General features: G+C 42.2%; 1 protein-coding gene across 3 annotated transcripts in view; it reads right to left on the bottom strand.

Annotated features, from left to right (window-relative positions):
• Window positions 1-26,073, bottom strand: part of SPAG1 (sperm associated antigen 1) — a 68,384-nt gene that overhangs the window by 10,450 nt on the left and 31,861 nt on the right. For all 3 annotated transcript variants that reach the window (XM_032316027.1, XM_032316029.1, XM_032316028.1), the window contains 6 exons: window positions 14,550-14,909; window positions 14,153-14,252; window positions 8,717-8,869; window positions 4,502-4,665; window positions 1,637-1,769; window positions 101-227 (listed from right to left, as the gene is read on the bottom strand). In XM_032316027.1, the coding sequence (XP_032171918.1) occupies window positions 101-227; window positions 1,637-1,769; window positions 4,502-4,665; window positions 8,717-8,869; window positions 14,153-14,252; window positions 14,550-14,909 (1,037 nt within the window). The remainder of the gene's footprint in view (window positions 1-100; window positions 228-1,636; window positions 1,770-4,501; window positions 4,666-8,716; window positions 8,870-14,152; window positions 14,253-14,549; window positions 14,910-26,073) is intronic.

Here is a 26,073-nt window from a genome sequence, read left to right as displayed (position 1 = left end):
ATTCGCACAGAACCAGGATTAAATCCAGGATTTATGTTCATAAAATCCACATGCTATTTTCAGAGCGGCAATTCACAGATGAAAATGAAGCTTTCCTCACCTTGAGTCCTTTATGAGCCAGAGCTCGTCTATAGCACGCTTTCACGTTCCCATCATCGATCTGAAGTGCCCGGTCACAGTCCTGCTTTGCCTCTTCAAACTGGCACAGTTTCAAGTAACAGAGAGCTCTGGTAGAACGTAATTATGAGAGTAATGATGCGTTATGAACAGCAAAAACAATGTATCTGCGAATTCAGACAGCTCATAAAAACCAGAACATAGCTCAGCTTCAACACCACAGCTGTCTCACAGAACCCTAACATTTTACTCCGACCGTGGCATTTTCATGCAATACATGTAATTACAGCACTGGGGATAGAACTGCCAACAAAATACAGCCCGGGCCCCTCAAGGAGGCTACAGTCTAGTGGAAGAGAGAAACAAGTAAATCGTGCAAACACACTAATATCTAAAACAGGATGCTCTGGGAGCACACAACTGAGAATCTCACTGCATCTGGTGGGGCTGAGGCAAGGGCAGGAGTCGTCCGGGAACAATTCCCAGAAGAAGTTACATTCAAACTGAATTCCAGAGTAGGAGGTGAGAATTATTCAGGTCCAAGGCACTGGGCTGAGAATTCAGATGTAGGACGGGAGAGTGGTGGCCAAGGGCCCAGCAATAGCAGAGTCTCACAGTGAGAGTGAGAAAGAGAGAGAGAGAGAGAGAGAGAGAGAGAGAGAGAGGGTGCGCATCCGCATGCAGTGCTCTTGATGGGCTAAGAAAAGTGCCATATGGCTGGGTGCAGGGGTGAGGTAGAAGGGAGGCCAGGCCAGATGGTGAACGGTCCTGTAAAACATGGAAAGAAGGCTGAGCTTTCTCCTGAGCTTCATGGAGGTCCACCGATGGGTTCTCAAACAGGGGCTAACATGTTTCCCGGGTTTTAGAATGATGGCTCCAGCTGCAGCCTAGAGAACGAGACGGAGGGAAGACGACATGCGGGGTGCTACGGAGGGTGCTGCACACATGTAGGAGGAGACGTGGTGGCCCAGGACAGCGGCAATGGTGAGGGCGGAGAGAAAGGTTCCCACCAAGGAATTTGGGAAGAGGACATGAGAGCTCGCGGACAGCCGGGAAGAGGGAGGAGTCAGTCAGGAGTGCAGACAGGAGTGGACTGCTCAGGTCTGGAGCCCAAGGGGAGGTGGAGGGGGGCAGGGGTTCCCACGGAAAGGTGGTAGTGGGACTGCGGAGAAGATGGACTGGCTCAGAGAGCATGCGGAGTGAAACAGGGATCTACACCTCAGTAGCCTGAGAAGGGCAGGGGAAGGCAGGCCGGTGGAGGGAGGACAGGACAGCTGGGCGGTGAGCTGTCTGCACTGACGCCGAAGGGAGAGACGGTTTCAGGCCCAACTGAGCGGCTGCCAGTGCCCCCAGCCCGCGCACCGCATGCTGTCAGTCTCTCTGAAAAACACTCACTTAGGACAATATGCTATATAAATTCTCAAAATGATGGGAAAAAAATACTTTGGCAATTAATTTGTCTGTATTTTTTAACCAAAAAAATTAACGTAAGAAATACATAAAGTTACAAAGAACTTGCCTGTTTGTATAAATGGCACATTCCTTGTTGTTAATCTTTAAGCATTCACTGTATTTACTAAGGGCATCTTTATAGTTTTTGTCCTTTACACATTGATTTCCTTCTTCTTTAAGGGTTTTAAACATTTTTTCATCTATGGGACACCCCCCAAGGGGGAAAAGAAAAGAAGGATTCACATTAGCAACTCCACAACATCTTCAGTACATATGTAAGCAGACATTCTCTTGCAAGTTAACCTGACCACTAACTACGCAGAGCTGAAGTTGAAGTGGAATGAAACTTTGTATACAAATTAAAAAGACAAACTGACTGTAAGTAAAAATCATACAATTACAACAATATTTTTTTCAAATTGGAAAATAAAACCTAAGTAATCACATATTACTCACATAAAGTAGTTTACCCATATTGGTATGTCTTCTCTACTGGAGATACAAACATAAACAGTGTTTGGTTTAGTAACTATTTCACAAAAAATGCACAAATGAACCTGTTCACAGCTGAGACGGACGTCGGTCCAGTACCCCATCTCCTCGGAAAAACCACACCACACCTCCCTCGTTCTCCGTCCTGCAGTTTAGGTAAAGCGAGCCCTACCCTAGCCCAACTCTTTGGAGTAATCTTTGTGTTACCATCAGCACATTATACTTCCTTGGCCACAGTAATCTAACTCGTCAGGGATGGGCCTATGAGAGCCAATAAGCTACAACCAGATTTTTGTGGTTGCTTCTGGTATCACTTGCTCTTTCTCCTAGAATATGAGAAGAGGAGCTACCCTGCCATCTGGTGATTACAAGGGGAGACTCTGTATTTCTAAGATGGGGTCAAAAAAAGCAAGAAAGAGGCCAAGACGGAGAGCTAAAGAACCACCTCTGAGTCCTGAATCCAGCCATCCATGCAGCTACTCTACCTGCGGACATTTCCATGATAGGAGCCCAGAGACCACCATTTTCCCTTATACCATAAAAGGCTGGGTTTTCCGTTATCTGCAGTGAAAGAGTCCCAACTATTACCATTTCCTGCCTTGCTCTCCTGCAGTGACCACGGCCAACTCTGCTTAGGGTTCATCTCCCCTTCCTAATGGTGCCTTTATGTCCACTCAGCTATCACCCCCCTCCTACTCCACTTAGGGGTTCAGGAGAAGCTGACCCCACCCATCAGGAACACAGGCCTCAGCCAATCGGGGCACAGCATATCCTTGTCATAGGGACAGCTCAGGAATGGGCACGTGACCCATTAAAGAGGTACCAACAGAACAGGAGTCAAGAAAGTAACAGCATAGATAAAAAAGCTAGGGCTTGGTTACCCTACCCAAAAAGCTAGGGTAACATAGTTTCTCACTTTTAAATTAATGCCACCCAAAGCAGTGGTGTCTCTCTCCCTTTAGACATTCACAGACCTCTACCCACAAAGCCTACAACTGCTAAGGTTCTATTATTTTCAGTCAGGACTGGAGCCCTGCTGAACCTTCAGTTACATGAGCCAAGATATTCCTTAAACCATATTAAGTCAATAGATTTTCCGTACTTGCAACAAAAGTTTTCTATGACACATAAAGTACGAAAACCTGAAGTTTTAAACCTATGTAATGAAATCTACCTAATGGAGTAACTTGATAGAAAACTGGAATCCATAAATTAAAATTTCAAATATACCTTTAAATTTCCAATCTAAACATCTTGATATCTGAAACTTATAGTATAAACTTGGAATGTAAACAATAATCTTATTTGTCCCCAGCACAAGGGCATAAAATAGTAACTTTTTGCCCTTTATTTCAAATCACAGAGTATTTCTAATGTTTTGTGTTTCAAAAGTCCACACGATGGGACCAAATGACACTCCCCATACATCCTGCTGTATGTAAGCCCTAAAATAGAGTATCACAGGGATTCCTCCCTGCCCATTTGCTGAAAAGCTTTCCTTAAGCTTTTCCTCTCCCACTGTATTTAAGCTTTAGGCACCTATTCTAATAACCACATAAATCTGGAGAGAAAGCGCTGATTATACTCATGCTTGCGATTAGCTGACACAGATCTGCAGTGTAGTTAGACGTGCTCTTTGTTAATAAACAACTACACTTAACTGAGCAAATGCTTTGTGGGAGACTCCACTGATAGCCAGCTCTAGAAAACCAGAGAGCTCCAAGGTTTTCTAAGAACTGCTAAATAATCTTAAAGCCTTAGTAGATGTTCCCTGCATTTCCCTTCTATTCAATGAAGAGGATGAGGGTCTAACGGGAGCCACATCATGACTCAGGAATCTCAGGGTCTCTACAAGATAAGCCACAACCAGGGACCCACATGGAGTCCCTAAGCAGGAAGGAGAAATGGGGCCTCAACCGGCTTTTAGCAGAAAGCAAGAGTGGGGTCCCATTTATTAAAGACTTTGCACAAAGCAATGAGGTAGGTACTATGGGAATGTAGCTATGCTAACAACAATGATATAAGGCAGAAAGAAAGACCTGCTAGATATTTATGTGGGAGAGCTTTACTTTGTTCTTTTATTTCAAACACACCAATCTTATTACTTTAAGCCCTGCCACATACAGGTGTAGGAAAGAACTACATGCTACTTCTTTTTACAAATAATAATGTTAACTAAACCGTTATTAAGTATTTTGTATGCAAATCTCCATTTATTCCTGAGAACAAGCCACAGGACAGTTATTCTAATCCTCCCCTTTCGTACACACTAGACAGTGGATGTGGGAAGCAACTTCTTAAAACTGTAGAGGGCAAACAGGGTCTTAACTTAAACCTGGGTCTGATGCCCGAGTTCATGCCTTATCCTTCTGCTTTCCTGTGAAAACAGACACGCAGCTCAAGATAACTTCGAAAAGAAGGATATGTAGGCTTCCCCCACCTGCGATGCTGGGCTGGGGCCGGCTGCAGGAATCTCCCCCTTGGTTGGGGGGCGTCTCCACAGGCTGCCAGGCTCGCACATGTGCAGCAGTGGGCACAGCAGGAATGGGTGACAGCTTCTCCCGCCAGCTTGGTCCATCCAGATTCATTAAAATTCTTGTTATTCTAAAAAGAAAATAAGTTTTCTCTATTGATCATGTCATTTTTTTATATCACTGAAGCTCCAATCAACAGTAAGATTTACAGTGCTGCATTTGTGTACTTCCCTACAGAAAACACAGTCTTAAGCTATCTGCTGTCCCCATAAAGGATTTTTAAAAGTTGCCCCAAACTATGTTAACTTTAGATCCTTTTTGTATCAAAAGAAAAAATGAAGGCATTTCTAATTGGTTTAAAAATTTTTAAATGCATATGTGATGTGATAAAAAAGTAAAATATAAAGGTAAAATTTAGGAGGCCTAGCAGAAATGTCCCACATGATTACCTAATGTAATTACTAAACTGATAATGCATTACTCTTGAGAATAATCAAAAACACTTAGAATGTCTATGCCCAAACTATACACCAAAGACAGGTATACAAGACCAGCTGCTAGAACGCATGAGGGCAAGCTGCTGTATGGAACACTGTTTTTTGTTTCTTTTTTGGAACATTATTTTTTCTTAGAACATTTACATATGGCTGAGATAGTCTTACCTTGAAATTTTTTTTGTCTCTACAATTATCCAATTACTGTGCTTTCATATACACGATGATGAAAGGTCAGGATACTGGAAGGGCCCTTACGTTATTAACTTAACTAATGGCCATCATCAAGTTCAGATTAACATCCCTGATTACCACTTTTGTCATCATTTTAAACATACACATTGTCATATTTAAGTTTAAAAACAAAACTGAATTATGCCTTTCAAATGAAACTGGTTTAAAAAAGGTGTTCCAAGACTGAGAAGATTTACAGGTAATTAGTAGAACACATTCAAGTTAGCTAACTCAGCAGTACTTTTTGTGTGAGTAGTTTTTATATTTATACAGAGACAGATACAACCCACATACTTTTTTTTTACAGTTTTTTTAAACTAAAATTTCAATAGTGATCTTTGGTTATGCAAACCAAATCTCATATATCTTAGTGTAAAGAAACTAATTTCAAAAATAATGTAAGACCACCCACAACTGCAGAAGAAAAAAAAAAGCTTTAGAAAAGAGAATTTTCAAGCAAAACTTGTATTACCAGCAGAGAGGAAGGAAGAAGCAGCTGAAAAGAGATGATGTGTTGCCAGGGAGTAAATAAGTATATGCAGGGAAATTTAACATATAAGATTCCTGGAGAGGAAGAGAGGAATATGGTTAATGGAAGACAGAAACAAAATAAACACAAATGTTTAAATTAAAAAAAAAAAAAAGCTGCTGTTGCTCACATGGAAAATCAAGCATAAATATGGGATTCATGAAAAAGAACAGTGAAATTTTATGGGTATTGTATAGAAAAAAATATATAGCAAACCAGACAAAGCCTCCTCATCTTCTTATACAGTAACAGAAACAATTAAAAAATGAAAGAATCTTAAAACTCAATCTGTATAAAAGAACCTAAGTACATATTAAAAGTGCAACACAATCCTCAAAAAGCTAAACATAGAATTCCCATATGACCCAGCAATTCCACTCCTAGGTATACCCCAAGAGGAACTGAAAACAGATGTGCAAACAAAAACTTGTACACAAATGCCCACAGCAGACGATTCCCAATAGCCCAAAGACGGAAACAACCTCAACGTCCACCACTGATGAACGGATAAACAAAACGTGCTATGTCCATACAATGGACTGTTATTCAGCTACAAAAAGAAACAAAAGCACTCACGGATTCTACATACAACATGAACCTTGAAAACGTCACGCTAAGTGAAAGAAGCCAAGCATGAAAGGCACGGACTCTAGGATTCCACTCACAGGGACCGCCCAGGGCAGGTAGAGCCGCAGACAGAGAGCAGATGAGTGGCTGCCAGGGGCTGAGAGAAGGGATGAGTGGCTGTTCATGGGATACAGGGTTTCCTTTGGGGATGATGAATGTTCTGGAACCAGAGAGAGGTGGTAGGTTGTACAAGTGTACGTGTGAACTAAAGGCCACTCACTTGCGTACTTTAAAATCGTCCATTTTATGTTCCGTGAATTTTACTTCAAAATACATACGGCAGAAGGTTCACAGATAGGAGTAATCACAGCCTCTCAGGTAACTACCCCTCCCTTCAGACCTTCCCGCCTATCACTGTGAACTGGCTTTCCTACGACACCTGCCAAGAGGCCCTTCCTCGCTGTCAGCTACTTCAGCTGTCTTCCCACTTCGTTTCACAGGAAGCCCAAGCTCTTTAAGAAGATCCTTCTTTCCCAATTACCTTGGAGATGACAGGACAGATGATGGCCAAATTAAAAGCCAACCAGAGGAGTGAATTATACTCTCTGTGTTGAAGAATGAATTCATTCAACACATCTTACTGACGTTATCTACTGTATGAAATACTTCAACTACACAGACGGATAAAACACAATTCCTGACCTCAAGGAACTTCCAGTAGAATGACAGAAAAACAATTTTACAAAAAGGGAGGGACAGAGAATTTACAAATGATATGGAAGCAGGGTAATAATAGAAGGCACTGTGTTCCGGGGGAGCTGGGAAGGGCGCCTGAAGTAATGTACACTGGAGTGTAGGTGGGTCTATCGGGGAAAGTCATTTCCTGGAGGAAGCAAGTCCTCTCCTAAAGGACAGGAAGGAATTAACCGGGCCAAAAAGAAGAAAAGTGTCTCCAGGCAGCCGATGACATTTCAGCAAGGCAGCTGTGCCACGGGGCAAATGGTTGAGACTCCCAGGTGACGTTGTCCAAATTTTACAAGCTCAAGATCAAGAAGGTTGTGAAAGCCCAAGGCTCGATGGGGCCCCATTTCAGGTCCAATAACCAATGAATACCCCTTTCAGACATGGGTCAGACAGGTTCTGCGGGACCAGAACGGACACTCCAGGAAATGGCTGTTGGCTCTACATACAGATCTTTCTAACAGTCCTCTACAAAGTGCAGTTGGACTGTGGGGGAGGTAAGGTATATTTGATCAAATGAATTCATCCGAAACATGCCATTCTCCTCTTGCACAATTTTGCTCAAGGTCTCCTCCTGTCCCAACAGTCCTCTTCAAAGACCTCGTCAGGCGCTCGCTCTCCAACAAATGAAGCCTACACAATGGGGCCCGGCCTCCCTGTGATCTCCCCACCTTACTAACATATTTTCACTGCTGGGGATAATCTGTCTTATATTTTTTTCCCCTAGCTATATTTGGTTTGCTTAAATACAGAAACTAGGTTATTTTTTCCTTTTTTGTCTTGGGGGGGGGGCAGGGCGTGGTACACCAGACCAACACAGGGCACAGTGTAACGCACAGAGTAAGGTATATTCTGGACAAATGGGATCAGAAAATAGAATACATAACTAGCAATATTATCCAACTCATAATTTTTTAATTTCACTTGAAAGCAATTTATGAAGTCTGGAAATTCTTACCTTCCCATGCTCACTCAGGGGGCAAATAGGTCATAATACAAATTAGATCCAAATTCTTTGCTATTTCACCATATAAATTAATACTCATCCTATGATGAGTGTCTATTTAAAGGGCACAGAACACAAAATCTAGCAGGCTCATGAAGACATCCACTCTCCTGAGGAGAAACAATAAGCGGCTATGTTTCCACTGACAGATGTGGTGCAATGAGCATGTGCAAAACCCTGTAGGAGAAGAAGATTCGATATGGCAGTTTTCACTACATTCCTGGATCTTGTCCTAGAATTACTACTGATTTACAACATCACTGAGGACACCTTCCTAATGTCACAGATGTTTACAAATACTGTAAAATTAAATTCTGTGCATTCCGAACAGCAAAGATCTATATCCTAAGCTTAAAAAAAATTTTACTGTAATTAATGGACCAGGATGCAAATATAAAGGTGTTAGAGGACAACTCAAAGTGGATTATAGGACAGTTAGAAATTAAGCTAGAGAGAGAACCCTCTGGTTTTGATGGGAGTGAAAACCATGCATGCAAAGTGAGTAACTGAGGACATGTCTACACTCTGACAGTGTTCTCAGAGGGGAGAGAGAAAAACATGTAATTCCAGTACAGAACAAGACGCGAGACACCGCCTCAGGCTGGCTTACCTGTTAATACTGTCGTTTGCCAGCTGGATTCTGCAGTCTATCTGCAACACTGTTTTATAATCCACATAAGCTTTCTGATACTGCTCTAAAGTTTCATAGGCCATTGCTCGACGAAGAAGAGGTTTGACTGAGAATGGATGAAGTTCCAGAGCCCTAAGACAAAAACATTATGTCATTTGTTTTGAAAATTACTCAGCTTCTAGTAACTAAATATACACTATAGTACTAGACTTTCAGAAAAGGGTACAGTTGGTATTTCACACCAAGGACACAGGAATACACCAGAAAGACAAACTCAGGGCTAAAGAACAATCAAACTTGCGGTTATTTCCTTTATTTTATTTACTTTGGGTGGGGGGAGAGGGAGAGAAAAAGTCCTAAGCCGGCTCTACTCCCAGTGCAGAGCCTGATGCAGGGGCTTGGTCTCACAACCCTGAGGTCATGACCTGAGCTGAAATCAAGAGTCGGATGTACCAACTGAGCCACCCAGGTGCCTCCAGTTCCTTTATTTTAAACCTGTAGCAAAGCACAGTAGCATTTACTCTTCCCCCACTGAGACAGAGCTCCCTGGCAGCAGAGAGTGCGCCCCACCCTCTCCAATGCCCCATCCCTTCCCTCTGCCCTAACAGAGCCGACCATGGCACCAAATACAAAGTCAGCTTTCAACAGATTCTTGTTACCTACTGATGGATTAAAAGGAAAATTTTTATTCACACCTTTGTTTAATAAGGCACAGAACAGAACCACAAAAATCTGCATTACATTTTGAAAATCAGCTCCCTTAATTTCAGTTTATTATGATTTACTTGCTGGCAAAGGGCTTCAAAAATGGACCAGAGGGAATCAAGGAAGTAAGTATACGATGATTTCTTGGAAGTCATGAATTTTCATCTTGCATTTTTTTAGGCTATGAAGTATTTCCAACATCACCAGAGATGTATTTCAAAGTTATGTTCCTTGGTTTTGTTTGAAGTAACTGTTTAAAGCTACTTCACAAACAACAGACTTCATTACATTCTGAAACAGAACAATCCAGAGACCATATTTATGAATGAAAACTATCATACACTTCGTTTTTGCAAACATAACTGAAACTGTAAAACATGGCGAGCAGAAATCCTAGAAAACCTACTTGCTAAACACCCAGCAGGAAGGGTCTGTGGCCCCGGCCCCCAGTATCGGGGACGGCAGGTCTGCTTCTCAGGGTCACTCTTCTGCTACAAGCAGTTTTCACAGCGGATGTGTAACGGGCTTCAGGGAAAGCACAAGTGAGGGCTGCTTTACTTCTTCTCCAACAGTCGTGGGGATCTGCTGTCTACCCCTGTCTCCAGTAATCTGGCAAGGAGGAAGCTGACAGGACACCTGCCACCTGACACATCTGCTGCTGGAGACTCTCACCAAACTGCCCAAGAGGGCAAGTTCAAGTTCATGCTGCAGGTGAGGAGATGGAGGGGAAAGGAGTGTGATCTGCCCACAGGGCAGTTCTTTTGAATTTTGGCTTTGGGAAAGCCAGGACAGTGCCTGTTCCCAGTGCCCAGATCACCACCTGGCCCGTGGGAGGCACTTAGCCAATACCTCCTGAATGAATCTATGCTTTGCCTACCACACACATACAAAAATACCATAAATAAGGGAACTCTGCTGGAGTCATTCACAATTCTCCACATTGTACAGATACTCCACCGCAAAGGTGGGTATGCTCCCAGGCTGGGCACCGTAGAGGCTGTCACTGACCAGCTGTAATCAATTTTGTTCTGCCTGGGTGTGTTACCACTGTGGGTTATTTTAAGGATCTCCGCTGTACTGCACTGGGTTTAAAAATTTTTTTCTGTAAAATGTGTATTACTTTTATAACTTAGGAAAGTTAAAGCAAAGTAAAACTAAGGGGTGCCTGGGTGGCTCAGTCATTAAGCGTCTGCCTTCACTCAGGTCATGTTGGGTCCTGGGATCGAGCACCATGTCAGGCTCCCTGCTCAGTGGGTAGTCTGCTTCTCCCTCTCCCACTCCCCCTGCTTGTGCCCTCTCTCTCACTCTATCTCTGTCAAAGAAATAAAACATTTTTTTAAAAAAAGTAAAACTAAGATCAAGTAAAAACTCTTAAAACACTAGAGAACTGATCTCTGAGCAAAAGAATCTATCACTTTTATTTATTTATTTATTTATTTAAAAGATTTTATTTATTTATTTGACAGACAGAGATCACAAGTAGGCAGAGAAAGAGGAAGCAGGCTTGTTGCTTCGCAGGGAGCCCAATGCGGGGCTCAATCCCAGGACCCTGGGATCATGACCTGAGCCGAAGGCAGAGGCTTTAACCCACTGAGCCACCCAGATGCCCCAAGGATCTATCACTTTTACCATTGCCTTAAATCTAGCTTTGTTTCATACTTAGGGGATATTAACAACATGAACCAAGATGACAAACGTGTACGATACTCCTACAACTACCCAATGTCACCACTATTACCCCATGTCCCCTCAGACTTCCAATACTCAAGGTGCTATTCAGCCACTGAAGACGGACCCCAGGTAGGCGCAGAATATAACACTGAGACGATGCATTCAATTTTCAGCACTCCCAGCCCAGTAAATGCAAGGTTTTTTTTTTCCTCTTTAACCACAATCCTGAAAATGAACATGAGCTTATAAATGGAAATTCCACTAAGAAAAAAAAAAAAAGGGCATTCATTCATAAAAACAGAATTTTTAAGCCAGAGCTCACAAAGGCTTAACTATTCAAGTTAATACAGTTAAGACCCTGCCGAGTTTTAATTTGAAGCCTGTCAGAGAGTAGCAAAAAAGGAGCAAAAGCAGAGAATTACCAGGCAACATTCATTTTTAGTCAATCTGTCAAATTATTCTCAATGGAAAGTCATCGGAAGGTTTTTTTTTTTTTTTGGTGTAGTGTAGATAACCTCAAAACGTTCTCTAGCATGGGAAAAGAGGGTCTGTTTTTGTTTTTAGCTGATAAACAATTCTGAAAACATAAAGCAATTTCTAGGACAATGGTTTTAAACTTTTTTCCCTGATTCATGGTTCACCTTGAAGACTAAAACAGAAACATGGAGACGCTGTGGTCTGGAGAGGGGCAAGGCCCAGAGTCCCCTTGAGCTCCTCAGAAGCCCCTTACTCTCCTAACAATGATCCATCCTCTCAGCACACCCCTGGGACACACCTCAGAGGAAGTGTTTCAGAGCAGGCCCCAGGAGTTCAGATGTGTAAAATCAAACACTTTTCCCCCAAACTGTATCAAAAGTTATTCTTCATAGGTCAAGCTATGAAAGTTAATTCACAGGTTCCCCTCTCTCCCTTATTTGAAAGTTTGCCCCCGTGAGTTTATTTTAGTTTTTTCTTGAAGTTTGACTCCTATTATGACTTGTCTTGGAATAAGGGCTCATGGCACACAAAACAACTCTCCAAAGAGGGGAGACAATTCAGTGAAAAACTAAAACATAGGTTTCCATGAAAATGTATGGAATTTTCTTTAAGTGAAAAGGAAACAGTCCTACTTTGGCTACTAAATGACTGCTAGTTCATACAGATTAAAATACATTTATTTCAACATGTTCACAAAAGCAAATCACGGTTTCTCGCATTAAAAGTAGTTTGAGGTTCACTGCTTTGGAGTAAAATCACCTCATGCCCCTTAGGTTGGGACTCACATGCCAGGTATCAAGAAAACACCTAAGTAGGTCGGGCTCCATAGAGGTCAGTACTGACCAGCAAAACAGGATTCCTCGGCCTAGAACACAGCTCTTATCTAAGGACATCTTAACTAAACCACCGCCCATCTCCCTCCCCACCCTAAAGCCTGTCTCCTGCTCTCCTTCCAGACAAACCTCCATTCTAGCCTTCTTAGACACCGGGGCTGGAATCCGGTCTTTGACTTCCTCCCAGATGTACACTGAAACACAACAAATTTTAGCAAGAAAATGCTACCTTAAACCATCTCACTTAAGGTTAAGGTGAGCCCGCTGTTTTGCTGTAGCTCTAACTGTAGGGTTCCCACATTTTAACCGTAGCTCTGAACTCCCTCACTAGGAAGACCCAAGATAAATCTAAAGGTTAACGTGTTAGCCACAGACACTTGTACTGCCTATCACAATGTGCTTGATATTCCACAAATTTGTATGGTCTTATTAGTTAAATGCAGTGGTAAATGTTTACCAACCAGCTCTCCTGAGAAGAAAAACCCAGATTTGAGGTGCTTGCCAATTTTCATCGTGTCAGTACTCCAACCATGGCAGATTTCAAGCTACCAATTTGACTTCAACCAGCTCCTAAAAATGTAATAATCAATGTGAGCCAGCCCAACAGTGGATGGGGTCTAGAGTCAGGGCCAAGTGAATATAAATAGTATTTATTTTAAATTTGAATATGTAAAATTTGCAAAAAAAAAAAAAATCCAAGCCCCTCAACACCTTATTTTTAAACTGTAGGCACAGATAGTAGCAAGTTTTTACCCATATCAATACACTGATACTAACACTGAAAAAAATAATAAATTGTTCATCTGATAATGAGGTTGTCCACACAAGTTATTGTTCAACCTAGGGCTTCTGAGAGTGAAAAGGGGAGATGTTAGTAATTTGCCAGACAAGAAGAGTAAACCAGGACTGTGAGGGTCAAGCCAGAACACACAACTTATTTTTTAGATGCACTACTAGTAGCTTCTTTCCAAAGGATTTCTGAAACAGGCTTACTACTTGATGGTGGAAGAGAGCAAATTTTTCATGTAAATACATTCACCAACCTCAGTATGTAACTTGTTGAGTACCATGGTTGCCTACAGGGCTTGAGGGATGCAAAGCTGTCTGAAACATGGGTCCTGACTTCACGGAGCTGAAAATCCAGTGTAGTGGACAACGCAAGTACCCACAGGTGTGATAGTGATAGTGTACCGGTTGGAGCCATGCAGGGGACCAGGGAGCCTGAGGTGACCAGGAAGGCAAAGAAGAGGAGGCAACTGAGCAGGGATTTCAGAAGGCAAACATGTGTAGAGGGCATCACAGTGGCCCAAATGAGAGCAGAAAGCTTGGGGGGGGGGTGCAGGTTGTAAGAGGAGCTTATAATTCTCTGCAACACCACACTGAGCCACGGAATACCTGTTTGAACCACAAAAATAATGCTTCAGGAAAAGCTGTTCTGATGCTACAGTGGAGGAGCCAAAGAGACTAGACGCAAGGCTTCTCCAAAATCTAGAACTAACCTGAAAAGAGCATGGATTAAGGTGGTGGCTGTGGAAATGAAAAAAGTTCACAGTCTTCTATTAATTGTATTCGTATATATGAAGGAGAAAAATTTATCATTTTAACGTAGCATTCAATTAACATGTCTTTGAAGTCTCTAAGAAGTTAGATTCCTGCAGAAATTCATTAAGAAATGAAATACTGCATTCATTCATCACACTGCTGACAAACCTGAAAACGCGCCGTTTACCTGTTACAGTCTTGAATGCAGCCGCTGCAGTTTCCTTCTTTTAGGTAACACGCCGCTCTATTTGAATATAAGATACTTAGATCCTCTGCATTTCCGCTTCCTAAAATCACAGTTCATTAAACACGGTTAAAATCCATTAGCGCAATCCCGGCTCCGCAGCAGGCGGACGCCTGAGGTCTCCGGGGGGCACTGAGGACCCACAGGCCGCCCGGTGCCCGCAGTGGCCGCCGAGGGCGAGCCCGCGAGGGACGGACGCAGACGCAGACGCGCACGCGCCCCGCCCGGGCACGTGCTGCGCGTTCCAGGGTGCCGCTCGCCCGGGGCCGTCCCACCCCGCGCTGGGCCCGGTCCGCACCAGCGCGAGCGCCTGTCATCCGGGCCGCCGCCCCTCGCCTACCTGCGGGCTCCAGCTGCGCGACCGCCGCCGAGTACTTGAGGGCCGCCTCGGCGAACTGGCCGCTTTTGAACAGCTCGTTGCCCTGGCTCTTCAGGTCCGCGGGGCCGAGCGTGGCGGCGGGGACCGGGCCCGCGGGGGCGGCGGCGGCGGCGGGGTCCCCGGCGCCCCGCCCGCTGCCCGCCGCCGCTGGGGCCCGCAGACGGCCCCGCTTGTCCGCGCCGGCCCCGGGCGCCCGACCCCGCCGCGGCGCGCCCTTCTCGGGCCGCTTGCCGCCCTCGCTTTTGCCGGTCAGCTTCTTCTGGATGTTGCCCATGGCGCGCGGCTCGGCGGCGCTCCCGGGTCCCGCCGGCTCCGCGGCCTCTGTGGGAAGTGGATGCGGGAAGCGAGTGTTTGCATCATCAGGAGAAACTACCTACCGCGGCGGCCGCGGGGGAGCCCGGCGCAGACGCGCGTTGCAGCGCTCGCGGGGGCGGGTCGCGGCGGAGGCCCGGCGGGCACCGCCCCCGCGGGCGGGGCAGCGCTGTTCCCGGCACCTCCAGGGGCACGTCTGCGGCGGGGCCGAGTGCGGGGCCTTGCGCTCCCCGGGCCGCGCACCGAGCCACCCCGTAGTTAACTGGTTGAACGCCGATGGGCTTGGGACGCGAGCACGGCTCCTCAGAATCATTCCCTGAGTCAAAGAATCCGTGGCAGGTACAGCTTACAAAAACGTACCTTTCTCCCATTTCCGATTTATGAGTGCATGAAGTTACCAAACCTTGAGTACGATCATTGCACCCAAGAACGGGGTGCCCTTTTTCTTATGTTAAAGAACTGGGTGAAAAAGATAATTTGAAAGTGATATAAAATCCAAGTGAGTTAAGTCTTTTTAAATGAATTTAGCAAAGAAATTACATAATATAGGCCCCAAGTTTTTAAAGTGAGCCTTAAAAAACATCCATTACAATACCTTATTCAAGCTTAAATTCCTTTGATCTTGATCGAAAGACTTCAGGCATTTATCATAGCTTTAATAACTGATTACTGAATCTATTATTTTTAAATATGAAAATGATGTATAAATATTTCACGGATAGGTGTCTTACCAATATTTAAAACAAGGCAGTTATTTCACAGCACTGTTAAAAAACACTTAAGTGCATGGGGCGCCTGGATGGCTCAGTGCGTTAAAGCCTTTGCCTTTGGCTCAGGTCATGATCTCAGGGTCCTGAAATTGAGCAGCATCAGGCTCTCTGCTCAGCAGGGAACCTGCTTCCCTCTCTCTCTCTGCCTGCCTCTCTGCCTACTTGTGATCCGTCTGTCTGTCAAATAAATAAATAAAATCTTAAAAAAAAATACACTTAGGTACAGAGACTGCCAACAAATTCTAATCTGATTTCTTTTTAAAGTAGGCTCCATGCCAAACACAGGGCTTGAATTCAAGACCTGGAGATCAAGAGTGGCAGACCGCACCACTGAGCCCAACTAAGCCAGCCGCTCTAATCTGATTTTTCAGTGGATGTATTTTCCACTGTGTTTCAGGAGTGGTAAAGCCAGGATTTGAACCACAAGGACAAGGAGAATTGAAAACCACCAGTATTTAAATGAAAATCAGTGGATGGTCAACCTAAGGCAATCATTCAATATAAAAACACACGAATTAGTAAATGTTGGTTTCTATATAGTGTAATAAACAAAAGAGGCTTCATTATGAAAACAATAAAAAGATCTTGTTATAACAATAAATCCCCAGATTGGAACCAGTAGGATTATCAGAGCAAGACTCCAGTCTTCTTTGTCTGGTATCTGCTGCTCAAGTCCCCACCCAGCATAAAAACAGATGAAAGCACAGATTCCTGTCAGCAAAAACAATAGACAATTTAGTATTACTCTCCACTCCTTTGTATGTTATCCCCTCACATCTTACCAGTACTGTTACTAAAGAGCTGCAGATTATTTAGAACATCATATGGGTCAAGATCTTTACATATACCATTTTCCATTATCATTAATCCTTACACCTAGTATTATCTCCCCCACTTTATAAATGAGGCAACAAAGACAGAAGGGAAAAGCTAAAGGCTGTCCCAGAGCCAAGAGAGCTAGAAATCAGCATAACTGGTTTACAGAATTCAAATGAAATGAACCAAAATTAACTAAAAGCCATACCTCTCTCCTTAAGACTGAGATGTCCTTGAACAACTCTGATAGTCTCTAAAGGTAAGCCAAGGCCTGATCCTGAAAGACCTGTGAGTCCTGGCGTGTACTGTACTACCTGTGGGACATTCCAGAAGAGTTGTTCAGAAGGTGGCTCTAAATGCAGCTCAGAGGTGTGGCCTATCTTGAGTCTTCAGATAAGTCTCAGTTGACTTGGGAGTTGCTGATATAAATAGGATCATTAGAGTCTGGGTGTGGATGAGGTCACTGAGATCTCTGGAAGGTTCCCTAAGAAATACTAACACATAAAGAATGATAATAAGAAAAATCTTCAATGGAGATGGAGGAGTATCTAGAAATGAGAGAAAGCCCAGGAGGGAGTACTGCCTCAGAAACCAAGAAAGAATATTTTAGGGAGGAGGGAGTCAACAATAGTTAAGTATCAAAGGAAGGGATGGCCAGCAGCCTCAGCTGCCTAAGGCCTACCAACGACCATTAGATCTAAAGCCATGAGGATTTAGTTCAGTAGGCTTCAGTAGCTTGGGTAGTTGGTAGATGCAAAAATACCCAACAAAACACTAGCAAACTGAATCCAAGAGCATAGTACAAGGACTATACACCATGACCAAGTGGGATTTATCCCAGGAAGTAGTTCAACAGTGCAAAATCATAGAACACACCACATTAATAGAATAAGGGGGGGGGGGAAACCACATGATCATAACTGACACTGAATAGGCATTTGACAAAAGCCAACACCCTTTCATGATAAAAAACAGAAAACTAGAAACAAGTGAAATTTCTCAACATGATAAACTACATTCATGAAAAACCCAATCAACATCATCATACTCAATGGTAAAATTCCCAAAGCTTTCCCCTAAAGTTCAAGAACAAGACAAGGATGCTGTCTTCACCACTGCAACTCAACATTATACTGGAAGTTGTAGCCTGATCAATTAGGAAGAAAAAAAAATACAATAAAAAAGCATCCATATTGGAAGGGAAGAAGTAAAACTATTTATTAATAGATAACATGATTATTACATATATTTTATATTATATATATGGGTGTGTCTATGTGTATGTGTTTATATTTGGGGGGGTATATATAATCCTAAAGAATACACATACACACACATACACACACACAACTACTACTGCTACTACTACTAGGGCTAAAAAGCAAATTCAGCAGTTTCAGGGTACAAGATACACCAGCAATGAACAATCTGAAAATTACAAAAGCAATTCCATATACAGTAGCATCCAGATGAATAAAATATTTAAGGATACATTTAACCAAGGAGGTGAAAGACTTGTATGTAGAAAACTACAAATTACTGGATAAAAACCAGTAAATGAAAAGATATCTCTTGATCATAGATAGGAAGGCTTAGTGTAAAGATATCCAAAGTGATTTACAGATCTGACATAATCCCCTATCACATTTCTACAGGCTTTTATGCAGAAATGGAAAATGAGATCCTCAAATTCATATGGAATTTAAGGGGTCCAGAGTAATCAAAACGATCTTGAAAAAGAATAACAAAACCAAAGGATTTACACTTCTGATTTCAAAAATTTACTAAAAGCTTCAGTAACCAAAACAGTGTGGTACTGACATAAGGATAGACATCAAGGCCAACAGAATAGAACGGAGATTCTATAAACCCATACATCTATGGCCAGTTGGTTCTTGACAAGGATGTCAAGTCCATTCAGTGGGAAAAGCATAGGCTAACAAATGGTGTTGGGACAACCGGATTTTTACATGCTGAAGAAAAAGCTAAGTTGGACTCCTTCCTACCTCAATCAATCAAAATAAGTCAGTGGCCTAACTATAAGAACTAAAACCACAAAATTCTTAGAAGACAACATGGGGTAAATCTACATGCCCTTGGATTTGATGATGGATTTTTATTTAGCACACTGAAGTCACAGGCAAGAAAAGAGAAAAATAAACTGAACTCCATCAAATTTTAAAACTTTGCATACATGGATATTATCAAGCAAGTAAAAACACAACCCACAGAAAGGGGGAAATTATGTGTAAGTCATATATCTTACCTGCAAGAGTCTAGTATCCAGATTATATAAAGTATATTCATAATGGAACTATAAAAAGACAAGCTAATTCTTAAATGGGCAAAGGACTTGAATAAGCATTCCTCTAAAGAAGATACACAAATAAAAATAATAATACACACATAAAAATGGTTAACGTAATAAGTCATTAGAAAAATGCAAATCAAAACTATAGGAGTTGCAGCTTCACACCCACTATAATGGCTATAATCAAAATGGCAACCCATAGCAAGCATTTGCAAGAATGTGGAGGAATTCAAATCCTCATATATTGTTGGTGGGACTATAAAATGGTGTAGCCATTTTGGAAAACAGCCTGGAAGTTCCTCAAGAAGTTAAACAAGAGTTATTTACCAAATAACCCAGCATTCTACTCCTAGTTATATACCCAAGAAAATTAAAAACATGCACACACACAAAACTTGTACATGAATTTCATAGCCACATTATTCAGAAGAGCCAAAAAAGTGGTGATAAGCCAAGTGTCCATCAACAGATGGAGAAAATGTGGTATTATCCATGCAATGGGGTATTATTTGTCAATAAAAAGGAATAAAGTACCAATACATGCAGCAACATGGATGAACCTTAAAAATATTATGCTCCTGAGGGGTGCCTGGGTGGCTCAGTGGGTCAAAGCCTCTGCCTTTGGCTCAGGTCATGATCCCAGGGTCCTGGGATCGAGCCCCGCATCGGGCTCTCTGCTCAGTGGGGAGCCTGCTTCCCCCTCTCTCTCTCTGCCTGCCTCTCTGCCTACTTGTGATCTCTGTCAAACAAATAAATAAAATCTTTTAAAAAACTTATGATCAGTTAAAGGAGCCAGACACAAAATGCCGCATATGTTATGTTTCCATTTATATGAGATTCTCAGCAGAGGCAAAGCCACAGAGACAGAAAGTAGATTAATGGTGGCAAGAGGAGGGTGATGGATGTGACGGTTAGTGGGTATGAGATGTCTTTTTGTGATGATAAAAATATCCCAGGATTAGACAGTAGTGATGGTTGTACAACCTTGTGAATATATTAAAATCCACTAAATTTGAAAAGGGTGAATTTTATGAAATATGGATTATATCTCAATTTAAAAAAAGAATGCTTATTTTACTTTACTCTTTTTTTTCTTTTCTGTTTTTCCATTTTACTCTTGACAACAAATGATACTTTACTGTTGTTTGTAGGTTTTTTTTTTTAATCCCCCATCTAGGTCAATTTGATGGGAGAGAAAAAAAAAACTACCTTTAATTTTCTTTTTTTGTTAGCAATACAAAATTTGTTGATCATTTAATTTCTCCGTTAGTGATTAATTGTTCATATGCTTTGTTCATTTTCGTACTGGGCTCTTTTAACATTTTCTTATTATTTTGTAAAAGCTCTTCGTATTTTAAGGTTATTGACCCCTTGCCATTTGTCCTAGTTTGTCATTTACCTTTTAATTTTTTTATAGCATCTCACTGATAATGGTTTTTCACTTGTATTTTTTTTTTTTTTTTTTTTTACTTTTTGTTGTTGTTGTTGTTTGTTTTATTTTTGTGTGTGTGCTTTTGGTAAATGAACTTTTTTTAAAATTTATTTTTTATTTATTTTCAGCATAACAGTATTCATTATTTACTTTTTTTTTTTTAAGATTTTATTTATTTAACAGAGAGAGAGAGCATAAGCAGGGGGAGCAGCAGGAGAAGCAGGCTCCCTGCGGAGCTCAATCCCAAGATCCTGGGATCACAACCTGAGCCAAAGGAAGATGCCCAACCAACTGAGCCACCCAGAGCGCCCCTGGTTTTTCACTTTTCCAGTCAACATCATTCACCTTTCTTTTCATGATTTTATCTATTTTTTTAAAAGATTTTATTAATTTATTTGACAGAGATCACAAGTAGGCAGAGGGGCCCGCAAAGAGAGAGGAAGGGAAGCAGACTCCCTGCTGAGCAGAAAGCCCAATACGGGGGCTCAATCCCAGGACCCTGGAAACATGACTTGAGCCGAAGGCAGGGGCTTTAACCCACTGAGCCACCCAGGCGCCTGATTTTATCTACTGTTTTAACTCCTGGAAATCCCTACCCTTCCACCTTCCTGATCCCACCATAGAATTGACATAGACAAGAGAAATAACTTTATTTTATTCTTCAGCTTGCAAGTTACTACTTAATCTTCTTATATTTCATTTTTAAGTAGGGATTAAGCATCAGCAGAACAAGGGAGGTTAGATGCTTACTTTCCTGTGATTACTTCTCCCAGACTCTGTAAGAAGACAGAATAAACACCAAAGTCTCTGACAGCTAGTGGTACACTGATGCTCTCAGTGCTCTCCACTAGGGAAGGAAAACTCAAAGTGATGAGGAGTTCCCAAGAAAGCCCAGGAACTCAAATCCTTGGGTCTAATCAGCCTGGCAAATAGGTATTCCTTCAGATGAGTCCCTAGGAGGACAAGTGTCAGTTGTCTTGTCTCTGTACCTGATACAGAGCCAGTGATCAGTGTCTATTTAACCAACTGTACTGACTACGTCATACCTTAGCCGGGATGAGCTGGGCCTGCCCAGCCCGGGTGGCACTTACAGGGGAGCAGGGTTATCAGCCGAGCTCACACAACACTCAAAGCTGCATTTTCCCAGGGGCTTCAGCGCTCCCTGCACCATACCCCATAATGACCAAGAATTCTTTCTTGGAATGTGGTGGGAAGGGGAAACACATGCAAGTATCCCATCCTGATAACCTTCCTCTGGGCTTTAATAGGATTGCCTAAAAGTGACTTGCATTTCTCCTGTCTTGTCCAAGGCTCCAGGACCTCTTTGTACATGTCCTCTAACAATGGACCTTGGTAGAGGTGAGCATGAGACAGTCCTATTGACTTTATTTCATTTTAAAAGGACTACTTCTGGGCTTCCAGCCATTTATTCCACCTAATTTTGATTTGCTTTCCTGATAAAAGGGAACTAACTAGTCTTAAAACTAGTCTTAAAATTTATATTCCTATCAAGACATTTTTCTTTTCAGAATCTCACATATTTTTATGTATTCCCTAATCTACAAAATAATGATTGAGGGGCACAAATGCCAAGATCATAAATGATTCGCTTAGGGGCGTCTGGGTAGTGTGCAGTTGGTAAAGCATCGGCTCTTGATTTTGCTCAGGGTCAAGAGATGGAGCCCTGTGTCTGGCTCTACGCTGGGGCTGGAGCCTGCTTAAGATTCTCTCTCTCTTCCCCCCTCTGCCCCTCCCCCCATCCCCACCCAGCAACATGCTCTCCCTCTCAAAAAAAAAAAAAAAAAAGAAATGGAAAAAAAGAAATGGTTTTCTTAAAGCTCTGGCTGCTTGGAGATCTGAACAGGAACATTGTTTCTCTGTGGTTCTGATGTTAGGGTTAACACCTGACTCAGAGAGAAACATCAACCTATTAAATGATATTACACAACAATTTTGCTGACTCACTTTTCTAATCACAGAATATTACTCATTGTTTAATGATTAGCCCTTTCCTGTTTATCTGTTTGTGGGAGGAGGGCCTTTAGTATCTCCACCCCCATCTCCAGCTTTGAAATATAAGTGACAGGGAACACTGTATACATTTAAAGGGTACAACTTGGTGATCTGATACAGATAAGTATTGTAAAATGATTACCACAGTAAGGTTTCCTAGCACACCTATCACCTCACACAACTTTTTTTTGTAATGAGGACATTTAAGATCTACTTTCTTAGCAACTTTCCAGTATATAATATCATAGTGTTAACTGTAGTCACCATGCTGTACATTTCCTTCCCCAAACTTACTCACGGGTGAAAGTAAGTTTGGATTTTTTTTGATTCTACACATATATAAGATCACACAGTATTCATCTCTCTCTGACTCATTTCACTTAGCATAATGTCCTAAAGGTCCACACATGCTTTTGCAAACAGCAGATTTCCTTCTTTTTTGTCGCCTAATATTCTAGTGTAGGTGAGTATGTGTCTCACATTTTCTGTCTCCATTTATCTGCTGAAGGACACTTAACGGTTGTTACTGATGAAGGATAGTTGGAAGAAAGGCAAGAAGAGAGAAGGATAGCTTCCCACTCTAAGAGGAAACCACCCATAAAAGGATTTTACACCACACTGGATGGAGCCTTCCACCCTTTCCCATGTGACAGATAGATGACAAAAGCCTGCTTGGATGAAAGGCCCAAGTGGAGGGTTAATCAGATTAAAAGAGCCCACCAGCAAGCCCATAAACACCCCTAGACTTAGAAACTCTGGTGGCAACCCTCTCGGGTCCCCTCTCTCTTTGGGAGCTCTCTCTTTGGGAGCTCAATAAACCTTGCTTTGCTGCCCACCACTCTGTCTGGTCTACCCCTTCCTAATTCAAAGTGGCATGACCAAGAAACGCGAGCACCAAAGGAAAAGAAATCCTGCACCATTACCATGTCTTGGCTCTTGAGAATGCTGACATGAACACAGGGGTGCAGATATCTCTTTAAGACAGTGTTTTCATTTCTTTTGGACATATACCCAGAAATGGGATGGGTGGACCATAGGGTAGCTCTGCATTTAATCTTGTGAGGGACCCTCTATACTGTTGTTCATAGTGGCTGCAAAAGTTTGCATTCCCACCCACAGTGCACGGCGTTCGCTTTTCTCCACATCCTCACCAACACCTGTATCTCCCATCTCCTTGACGACAGCCATTCAAACACATTTGAGGTGATATCTCATTGTGGTTTTGATTTGCATTTTCCTGATGATTAGTGATGTTGAGCACCTTTTTCCTATACCCATGGGCCATGTGAATGTCTTCTTTGGAAAACTGTCTATTCAGTTTCTATGCTCCTTTTTTTTTTTTTTTTTTAAATCAAAAATAATCACAGTAGTCTTTTACGCACTTGCTCTTCGACATAGGTTCAGCTTCTGGTAAGTGTTGTTGGTACAATACCAGTGAGCACGAGGGAGATAAACACCAAATTACATGTTTGTTTGACAAGGCAGCCTGGTGACATTAAGTCTGGATTTTATGGAACCTATGCTTTCCTAGTTGGCATCCACTACCCACTTTTATGAGACAGAATTTGAGTCACACAGGTTTAGGCCCATACCCTAGCCATGTGATTAACAGCCCATGAAAATGTGGCAAATAACTGAAACTTTCTAGGCTTTCATTGCCTAATGTATAAAAGTGTGGGTTACAGCTTCCTTGAGGATTAAATAAAATAACCTATTTAAGCAACCTGTAGTTCTTCAAATGTGCTAATCCTTCAAAAAAATAGTAATGAGAAAGGCAGTTCTGTCAAAATGGAATAAACACACTCTACACATCTCTCCCCTTCAATATAACTAGAAACCCAAGACAGAACTGATGGAGTAGCCACAGGAGGACCCTGAAAAATAAATGGTAGCAGGCTGGCTGGGAAAAGGGCCTAGAACCTGAAATACCACCAGACCAGCAGTGAGCTGCTCCTTTTTCTTTCCTCTGTCATCTCCTATCCTGGTCCAAAGGCTGTCCAAAACCCAGAGCTGGTGTCAAAATCTTGGTTTCTTTTTTGTTTGTTTTGTTTTTCCTTTCTGTCCAATCCCAACCCCCAGCTAATCCTACATCAGCTGCAGTGGTCTTGACAGCCAGTAGGTACATGTAAAATCTGGAGGGAGAGAAACCCTTATCTCTGGTCGGAGAAACTGTGGTCCCGAGAATGTTCCCATTGCTGTTCTTCTCTGTCCTCTTGCTGCTCAATCCTGGAGGCACAGGGTCATGGGAAGTGTGCAGTAGAAAGGGGAAAGTAAAAGTCTGCCTTTCTAGCTGGAGGAAGAGGAAGGAAACCTCTGGGCACCAGAAGGAGTGGGGAAGAATCACAGAGAAGGGGAAACTCAAGATAACAACTGCATATGAACTGGTCTCACCCTCCAGGCAATCCGTCTGCATAGTGACCCTAAACATCATGCTAAATGTTTTGAGAACTGAATTACAGGGAAAGACCACTGCCCAGACCCTGGCTGGTCCCTGAGTGGTGTACAGATGGGACAGATCCAAATAGCACTGCAAAGGTTCTGAAACTAAACTGACATTAGTATCCCAGTCCACAGAAGTCGGGCAGGAAAACTGTTACCCAAACCTAACCAGACTGATTAACTGCCTAAAAAAATTCTCCATAAGATTTAAGTAAGACTGAAAATCGCATATCATAATACTTAAAGTTTCTAGTATACAGGACAAAACTATCTAATAAACTAGGAATAAAGAAAATCTCCACATTTGGCAAGGGAAAAGATGATTAAGAAATACCAGACCCCAGTTAAAACAGATGTGAATTATCAAACCCTTTAAGTGACTATTATAACCATGCTCCAAGAAATAAAGGCAAACACTCCTGAAGTGGATAGAAGGGTTTAAAAACTGCAGAGAATTGAAAGATTAAAAAACAAACAAACAAACAAACAAAAAAAGAACTAAATGGAAATTTTAGAATGGAAAAACACAGTTACCAAAATTTAAAATTCACTGAATAGGAGCAACAGTAGATTTGGGATCAGAGAGTTAAAAAATTGGTGAATTTGAATATAGATCAATAGAAACTTTTCAAGCTTAATAATGGAGAGAGTGAGAAAAAAAAAAGAAATCCCCAAGGACTTCTGGGACAAATCCTAGGTGGTCTAACAATTGTCATAACAGTCCCTGTGGGAGAAAAATTGTGTTGCCCTCCCAGCCCCCCCAAAATTTGAAGAATTTTGACAGACCAATGGTTACCAAGGTTTCAGGTGGGGAAAGAAGTTGGCCATAAGAAGAGCAAGGAGGGGGGCCCTGGGTGGATCAGTGGGTTAAGCCTCTGCCTTCGGCTCAGGTCACGATTTCAGGGTCCTGGGATTGAGGCCTGCCTTGGGCTCTCTGCTTGGCAGGAAGTCTGCTTCACCATCTCTCTCTCCCTGCCTCTCTGCCTACTTGTGATCTCTGTCTGTCAAATAAATAAATAAAATCTTTTTTTTTAAAAAAAAAAAGAGCAAGCAGGAGTCTTTGACATGATGGAATTGTTCTATATCCTGTCATGTGTTTTTATACTTGTTAGAACTGTATAGCAAAAAAGTCCACTTTTAGTCTGTGTAAATTTTTAAATAATAATTTACAAATAGGATCAACTGATCTAGTTTATACTGTATTTTGTCCCAGGTAAGATATTAAATGATTTTCTTTAAGATACTTGGCTTGATATCTTAAGATAAAATATAAACCCTTAGAACAATAGTTGCTGCCAGAATTTATTTAAAATCTGTCTGAAAGATGAGTTTCAATCCTTGAAAAAAAGTTTACTTTAACTTCCCCCTTTTTCATTCCTTTGATGCCCTCTC

This window comes from Mustela erminea, chromosome 16 (assembly GCF_009829155.1).
Source record: "Mustela erminea isolate mMusErm1 chromosome 16, mMusErm1.Pri, whole genome shotgun sequence".
Taxonomy (NCBI): Eukaryota; Metazoa; Chordata; class Mammalia; order Carnivora; family Mustelidae; genus Mustela; species Mustela erminea.
This window is presented reverse-complemented; position numbering and strand designations above follow the sequence as displayed.